Source organism: Gopherus evgoodei, chromosome 23, assembly GCF_007399415.2.
Source record: "Gopherus evgoodei ecotype Sinaloan lineage chromosome 23, rGopEvg1_v1.p, whole genome shotgun sequence".
NCBI lineage: Eukaryota > Metazoa > Chordata > Testudines > Testudinidae > Gopherus > Gopherus evgoodei.
The window spans coordinates 2,055,976-2,064,695 of record NC_044344.1 but is presented as its reverse complement, the minus strand read 5'-3'; the positions used below and the strand labels follow the sequence as shown (position 1 = coordinate 2,064,695).

General features: G+C 45.7%; 1 protein-coding gene across 1 annotated transcript; it reads left to right on the top strand.

The window, feature by feature from the left end:
- The first annotated feature begins 1,424 nt into the window (after positions 1–1,424).
- On the top strand, positions 1,425–8,675 carry KLHL10 (kelch like family member 10). Its single transcript, XM_030540962.1, has 4 exons — positions 1,425–1,859; positions 2,807–3,424; positions 5,509–5,658; positions 8,290–8,675. The coding sequence occupies exons 1-4, from the start codon at positions 1,440–1,442 to the stop codon at positions 8,662–8,664; spliced, it is 1,563 nt and encodes a 520-aa protein (XP_030396822.1). The 5' UTR covers positions 1,425–1,439; the 3' UTR covers positions 8,665–8,675.
- The last annotated feature ends 45 nt before the right edge of the window (positions 8,676–8,720 follow it).

Here is an 8,720-nt window from a genome sequence, read left to right as displayed (position 1 = left end):
TACTGCCCCTCCAGCTAGCAATCCAGCGGGTGAGACACCAGGCAGAATCAGGTGAGCTTGACTCCTGGCTCTGTCACTGACATGTGTAGCATTAAGAAAGCCACTTAGGCTCTGTGCTGTAGCTTTACCATCTGTAAAATGGGCATAATAATGGTTAAGAAGCTCCAGATAGAGTAAAACTGTCTCTGTAGATGTCATTATGCAATCCCACAAGGCTGAGAGTCATTGCTCGGTCTCTCTGAAACATCAGACGTATTCAGAATTCAAACTCCATGTAGCTGTGCTGCCAGGCAAGCAGAAACGGCGGGAGGGGGCCCCTTTTCCAAGGCAGAGATGCAAATATAAGTCGCCAAACAAGTTATCATTGCAGCCAGCCCCACTGATTTAGGGCAACTGTCCCAGCTGCTGCTAAGTGCAGGAAAGGTTCTAGAACCCGGCCCTGTCAGTGATCTCATTATCAGGCAGTTCTGGAACTTCTGGGCTAAATACGCATTTCAAAGAACATGTAGGAGGGGGAAGGAGAAAGCCCAGTAGCGCCTCGGAGAGGAGCTTCTTCTGCTGTCTCCAGGCTTACGGACATGGATGACACCTCGGCTTCAGCGGGGTACTCCCACCCCCACATGGAGAGAAAGATGAGCGCCATGGCCTGCACAGTCTTCAACGAGCTTCGACTGGAAGGGAAACTCTGTGACGTGGTCATCAAAGTCAATGGCTTAGAGTTCAATGCCCACAAGAACATCCTATGTAGCTGCAGTTCCTACTTTAGGTCAGTGCTTGAAGCAAGCCAAGCAAGGGAACAGACTCGGTAGCTGCTTGCTTGTCTATCGTAATTGTTTTTAAATGGATTTGGGGTGGACGGAAGCCCTGGAACTGGCATCCATTGTCTAGCCAAAGTCCCGATAATGGCCTAGAAACCAGTATCAGGCCACAGTCTAATATTTAACCATAGCCCTGGAAACTGGTGTCCAGAATGTATCCACAGAGCAGGAACAGCATGGGAAGGGCCATTCTGGGATTCCCTACACTGCCATGCCAAGATGCCTGGCTTCCTCCCACATAAGCCAGAGGAGATTGCAGTTTCCCTCCATTGTTTCTGCTGCAACAAGGCAGCCAGTCATTCTGCGGCTACTTATCCCCTAGGAACTCTCCCCAAGGCCCCAACTCATTTAACACAGGCCAACAAGCCAATCAGATGTTGGTCACTATCCTGTAGTCAGATTTAAAACCCAAGGTGAAAAGGTCCACCCTGCCATTGCTCATCCCTGAGTCATCTATCCACTTGGAGTGTGAGCTGGTGAAGAAGGGATGTATACGTAAAACAGTAGATTTTGTGTAGGCCGTTTGGTTAAAGCGTTGCTTCCTTTTCCAGGGCTTTGTTTACCAGTGGCTGGAACAACACAGAGAAGAGAGTGTATAATATCCCTGGCATTTCCCCAGACATGATGAAGCTAATTATTGAGTATGCCTATACTAGGACAGTCCCAGTCACTGCTGACAACGTGGAGCGGCTGCTGGCTGCAGCAGACCAGTTCAACATAATGGGCATTGTCAGGGGGTGCTGCGAGTTCTTAAAGTCTCAGCTGTGCTTGGAAAACTGCATTGGCATCTGCAAGTTCACAGAGTACTACCACTGCCCGGACCTGCGGCAGACGGCCTACATGTTCATCCTGCATAACTTTGAGGAGATGGTAAAGGTGTCGACGGAGTTTCTAGAGCTCTCGGTCAATGAGTTTAAAGACATCATTGAAAAGGACGAACTCAACGTGAAACAAGAAGATGCAGTGTTTGAGGCCATTCTCAAATGGATTTCCCATGAGCCCCAAACCAGGAAACAGTACATTTCAGTCTTGCTACCTAAGGTCAGGTTTCTGCTGGTTTTCTCTCATGCCTGCTAAACAGTGGTGGGTGGCACTGAAAGGGGCCAGAGTAGCAGCTCCTCAAACTGAAGTTAGTTCACAGGAATGTATAACAGATAGTGGCTGTGCAAAGATTTTGCCACACTCAAGCTAGCTAGGCCCCAATCCTGTAACCAGATCCCTGTGAGGGGAGTCCACAGAGCTTCGCACAAGCATGGGGTCTGACCAGGATAGCAGCAAATCATTGCCAAGGAGCCAGAGGCTGTGGAGGGGGAAAGCTGGACTGTGGTACCCAGAATTTTTCTTCAAACCAAGGAAATTAAATCCCCCCCCAAAACTTAGTTAACACAGTGTTAAGATTGCCCAGTGGTGCCTTGTGCCTTTCCAAAATGCTGAGGGGCTGACTTAAACCTCTGAGACCCAGGAGAAAACAAGATAATATGGATTAACCCCCCACCTTGCAGTCTTAATTTAGCCTCCCACCAGAGCCCAGACACACCAATCACACACTCTAGCACTCTATCCTCATGAGTAGATTCACAGACTCTAGGACTGGAAGGGACTTCAAGAGGTCATCGAGTCCAGTCCCCTGCCCTCATGGCAGGACCAAATACTGTCTAGACCATCCCTGATAGACATTTATCTAACCTGCTTTTAAATATCTCCAGAGATGGAGATTCCACAACCTCCCTAGGCAATTTATTCCAGTGTTTAACCACGCTGACAGTTAGGAACTTTTTCCTAATGTCCAACCTAAATCTTCCTTGCTGCAGTTTAAGCCCATTGCTTCTTGTTCTATCATTAGAACACATGAGCATTGTGGGATAAAGGCCAACGCGAGTTCCTTGCTAAGGCAACACTAGGGTTTAGGACAAGCAAAACCACCTGGAGACGGCTCTCCTGACCGCCGACCCTCCATCTTGATTCCTGCCTTCCCTTTGCCTTTCCAGGTTCGACTAGCGTTGATGCACGCTGAGTATTTTATGAACAACGTTAAGATGCACGACTATGTAAAGGACAGTGAGGAATGCAAGCCTGTCATCATAAATGCACTGAAAGCCATGTATGATCTCAACATGAATGGCCCCTCAAGTTCCGATTTCACCAACCCGCTCACGAGGCCTCGCCTGCCCTACGCAATTTTGTTTGCTATTGGTGGATGGAGCGGGGGTAGCCCGACCAATGCCATTGAAACGTATGACGCCCGGGCAGATAGATGGGTGAATGTCACGTGTCAGCAGGAAAGCCCCCGTGCTTACCATGGTGCTGCCTATTTAAAAGGTTACGTCTATATCATTGGAGGATTCGACAGTGTGGACTATTTTAATAGCGTCAAACGGTTTGACCCACTTAAGAAAACATGGCACCAGGTTGCTCCCATGCACTCGAGACGCTGCTACGTGAGCGTCACCGTTCTTAACAACTTCATCTATGCCATGGGAGGATTCGACGGCTACGTGCGGCTCAACACAGCAGAACGGTACAAGCCAGAGACAAACCAGTGGACGCTGATTGCACCCATGCACGAACAGAGAAGTGATGCGAGCGCCACCACGCTGTATGGAAAGGTAAAAAGGACTTGAGCTTACGGAATGCAGCTGCTGCCATAGCCCTCCCCTTTGGTGAGCTAGAGAGCCGCCATCTGTAGCTTGGGAGCATTAAAGAGTGCATGTTGTAATAGTCGCCTATAGAATCACTGGGATTTACTGGAATGCAGAAGGAACCGAGGCCAGCACACACATCCTGCAAAGCCCCCAGATCAAAAACAACATCTTAACACTAAGGCTTGGTCTACACCCAAAACTTAGGTCGACCCAGAAATGTCGCTTAGGGGTGTGGAAAATGCACACTTCCGAGAGACGTGGTTAAGCTGATCTAAGCTGCGGCATAGAGACCACTAGATCCATGGAAGAATTCTTCCATCAATGTAGCTGCTGCCTCTCGCGAGGGTGGAGTAACTGCTGTGATGGAAAAAACCCTTCTGTTGCTGTAGCACATCTACACTGCACGGCTGCAGCAGCGCACCTGCAGTGCTGTATGTGTGCTGCTGTGGTGTCTGCAGTGTAGACAAACCCTAAGATACAGCACCATATATTGATGGAGGTGCTATCTGTGCCCATAAGTACAATAGCCTGGACAGTCATTACTCTTTGCATTAGGGTAGGGGCCTCAGCTGAAGGTCCCATTGTGCTAAGCACCACCAACTGACCGTCTCAATAGATAAGGCAAAGGGAGGAAGGGGAAGCAAGAGGCCTGTAAAGGGAAGGTGGTTTGCCCAGTCACCCTGCAGCTCAGTGGCAGAGCTGGGACTAGAACCCAGGTCCAGAGCAAAATTCTGCTTTTGAGCTACAACTGTTGATTTCAGGAGTTGTAGAGACGTGGTCTGGAGATACAAGCTGGCCACTGCTTGTTAATCTTCTTTCATAAGCTTCTCCAATTACAAACTCTGGAAAAATACAAACGTAAGCATGAAGAGGAAACAGGAGCAAAGGTACCTTTTGTAGCCGCTCCCCTTCTCTGAACGTAGCTGATGAAATCAGTGTCCCAGGACTGACATGAGCACTCCCACGGACGCCCAGGTGTGGTTAGGATGCCCAAAGCTGGTAGATGGGAGAGAGACTTACTCCGCATGTGCTAATATTGAGTTAATATTTTTTCCTGTTATAGAGCGATGCATGCAAAAATCTGTCATTAGAGCAAGAACTGCTCACACAATTCCAGTACAATTTTAAATGCAAACATATTTTGTATTTGGTATATTTGCTAGAGACAGGCATGTGGCAAGACGATTTTTTTTAATTACTCTGTAGAAGTTAAATGTTTTCAGGATTTAAAAAAAAGTGGAACTAATGCAGCTCAGGATTCTAGAGGCCAGAGTCGTACTGAGACTGCATAACACAGAGCAGGGGACACTAGGAATCAGGAATGCTGGGCTGTAATTCAACTGGTCTATTGATTCAGCGGCTCATCACCAGTCTGTTTTCCCTGGTTATGGCAGGCTCTTGGAGGGGGAGAGGAGGCCTATGACGTATATTTGTGATGAGCTTTGAAAATCTTGCTGAAAGGAGCTGTAGCAGTGGAAAGTGTAACAGACACGCCCACTGGACTGGTGATCAATCTGTCACTCTCCACTTCCCAACTAACCCTTTAGACCCTGGTACGACAGACCTTGGCTGTCCAAGAACAGAAGGGCATGAACATACAAATGTGGACATTTGAATAGGGGACTGCAACCTCTTACTCCTGCTGTTCAGCTAGAGCAGTGGTTCTCAACCTTTCGTACTGGTGACCCCTTTCACACAGCAAGCCTCTGAGTGTGACCCCCCTTATAAATATATAAAAAAGTGTTTTTAATTTAACACTATTATAAATGCTGGAGGCAAAGCGAGGCTTAGGGTGGAGGTTGACAGCTCGCAACCCCCATGTAATAATTTCCTGACCTCGAGGTGTCCCAAACTCCCTGAGCTAGAGGATTCCTAGTACTTCTATAGAACTCCCATCTCAAGAAACAGAAGTCCAAACTCAGTTCCTCCGCAGTCAATCACTGTATTTGCATTAACTCTGGCCCAAGAAAAGAGGATAATCCAAAACAGGATAGGATCATTTCATTCCCCCCCCCACAAATAGAAATATTGTAATCTTTTTAAAACAGGTCTATATATGTGGTGGGTTCAATGGAAATGAATGCCTATTCACAGCTGAAGCATATGATGCTAAGACAAACCAGTGGACGCTAATTGCACCAATGAGAAGCAGAAGAAGTGGAATAGGAGTAATAGCTTACGGAGAACACGTCTATGCGGTAAGGTGACAGCTGTTGGCTTTCATTATGGTGGATGTACGAGTGGCTTTCACTCCAGTTAAAGTGCTGGAGCAGTACTTATACATTTCATTTACTCTCTGTCTACAGGTGAGATTTCAAGAGGCAAGGTTGAGCAAAAATGAATGAATCACTTATTGAGAAGGGGCAGAATAAAATGCATTTTTCCTCTATTTAAAACATAAGAACGGCCAGACTGGGTCAGACTATAGGTCCATCTAGCCCAGTATCCTGTTTACTGACAGTGGCCAATGCCTGGTGCCCCAGAGGAAATGAACAGAAGCGGGAATCATCGAATGATCCATCCCCTGCTGCCCATCCCCGGCTTCTGGCAAACCGAGGCTAGGACCCCATCCCTGCCCATCTGGGCTAATAGCCATTGATGAGCCTCCATGAATGTATCTAGTTCTTTTTTGAACCCTGTAACAGTCTTGGCCTTCACACCATCCTCTGGCAAGGAGTTCCACAGACTCACTGTGCATTGTTTGAAAAAATACTTCCTTTTGTTTGTTTTAAACCTACTGCCTATTAATTTCATTTGGTGATCCCTAATTCTTGTGTTATGACAAGGAGTAAATAACACTTATTTACTTTCTCCACACCAGTCATGATTTTAGACCTCTATCATCTCCCCCCTTAGTCATCTCTTGTCCAAGCTGAACAGTCCCAGTCTTATAAATCTCTCCTCATATGATAGCCGCTTCATACCTCTAAAAAAAGTTTTGAAATGATTTTAATAGCTATAGCTTTGAAATAAAGTTTGGCAGAGAATTAGCCCTGATGGAGAAATGTCTTTCATGGTCCTACTGACGACATTTAACAAGTCCAATACCTTGAGAAATTCTGTTCTTGGATGTTCCCTACTCAGTCTTTATTTCTAACCAGTGTCATGAGCAATAGGCTACCCCTGTACACAGGACTGTCCCTAGCAGGGTGCGGGCCCAGGAGCCCCACTCCACCCTGTCACCCAAGCCCCCGCCCTGCCCTACCTCCTTCCGGCTTTCACCACCTTCCCCAAGCAACACTAGGAGCTGGCAGGGCGGGCTGGCTCACTCGCTGCTGCCAGCACCAGGCCCCCTGCTAACCCCCCAGGGTGCCCCGGATCCTGTGCCCCAAAGCATGGGGCTCCCCAAAATGCAGAGTGGTTGCCTTGGTTCATCCTATGGCCGGGATGGCTCTGACTGTACATATACAGCATACAGAGGAAAGCTATCTCAATGCTGGTGCAGCTGTTAAGGTGGGAATTGAGGGAGGCACATGCAGTGAACATACAGAAGAACCTCAGAGTTACAAACAGACCAGTGAACCACACACCTCATTTGGAACCGGAAGTACACAATCAGGCAGCAGCAGAGACAAAAAACAAAACAACACACCAAATACAGTAGAGTACTGTGTTAAATGTAAATTACTAAAAGTAAATAAAGGGAAAGCAGCATTTTTCTTCTATATGGTTGTTTCAAAGCTGCGTTAAGTCAATGTTCCGTTGTAAACTTTTGAAAGAACCACGTTTTGTTAAGAACTACCTGCATTCCTGAGGTGTCATAACTCTGAGGTTCCTCTTGCTTCAGTGAATTAAATGTGCACTCATCAGCTACTCACATTTTCATGGAATAGGGTCTTCTCATTCTCCTTAGGCATTTAGTTCCAGATTAGGACTTTTGCACTAAGTTATACTCATCCCTTTGTGTACATGCAGTAAGATCAATATCCTCAAATACAATATAAAAGTTTACCTATAACCTTAGATGCAGGTGTAGAATGTGGTATACAATGAAGAGAACATTTTTACAACATACCCCAGATGAACAACCTAGAGGAAATGAAAGTTTAGAATATGAATGTCTCCTAAATTCATAGGTAACTACTCTATTCAGCTGTCTCATTCCCCAAAATTTCACCTCAAATAGGCTGTGCACATAAGTCATGTTTATAGCTCAACTGTTTAACCTCCAGTAACATCTAAGGAGGTGATGGAGCTGAGAAAGGTTGGTACTGACAGTTATTGAAATAAATATCCAAGAGAATTTATAATGAAGTCAGAAAGATAATGGAGTATTTCAAACAGGCATCAATTGTGACAAGATGCTACACATATCCAAGGTTGTAGAAAAGGGAATTGTACTGTGTTTGAGAAATAATACAATGTAATTTGGAATACTGTTATATGCAAAAGGGGCAAAGTTAATGTTGCACTTGGAACCTTATTTGTTATTTCCCCACTTTGAATGCTTGACCTCACAACCTTACAATTCTCTTCATGTAGTTTTTAAGTGAATTTTGGATTATTTCTACTTAACTCATAACATCCTGTGCCTTTGCCTCCTTTAGATGTAAGAGTGTAAAATGTGACTATTCCAATAAACATTTTTGGCAGTTAGATTTTACCATAACTAGAAAGAACTAAGTAGTAGCCTGCAGTAAGTGAACATGCAGAATTAAGGGTCTGATTTTCAGAAGTGCTGAATACTCATACTTCTAGACAATGAAGCTGCATATGCACAGAATTTGGCCTACTGAATATACATGAGACCTAAACCCATTTAACATTTCAGCCACCTAATGCAGGCCCTTCCTCAGCTAGTAAACTCCATATTTCTTTGATGTCTACAGGTAGGAGGCTTTGACGGCGCCAACCGTCTTCGGAGTGCAGAAGCCTACAATCCAGTTGCCAACACCTGGCGTACAATCCCAACCATGTTTAATCCCCGTAGTAATTTTGGCATTGAAGTGGTGGATGACCTTCTGTTTGTGGTGGGTGGCTTTAATGGTTTCACTACCACATTCAATGTTGAATGTTATGATGAAAAGACTGATGAGTGGTATGATGCCCATGACATGAGCATATACCGTAGTGCTTTGAGCTGCTGTGTGGTGACAGGACTAGCCAATGTTGGGGAGTATGCTGCCAGACGAGACAACTTTATAGGATTATCACAGCGAGATGAAGTCAAATACTCCTCTTCGACAAGTACCCTACCTGTATGAATAGCTCCACTTAGCTAATAAAGTCTTCTAAGCAAGAACTGTATGTATTCACTTTT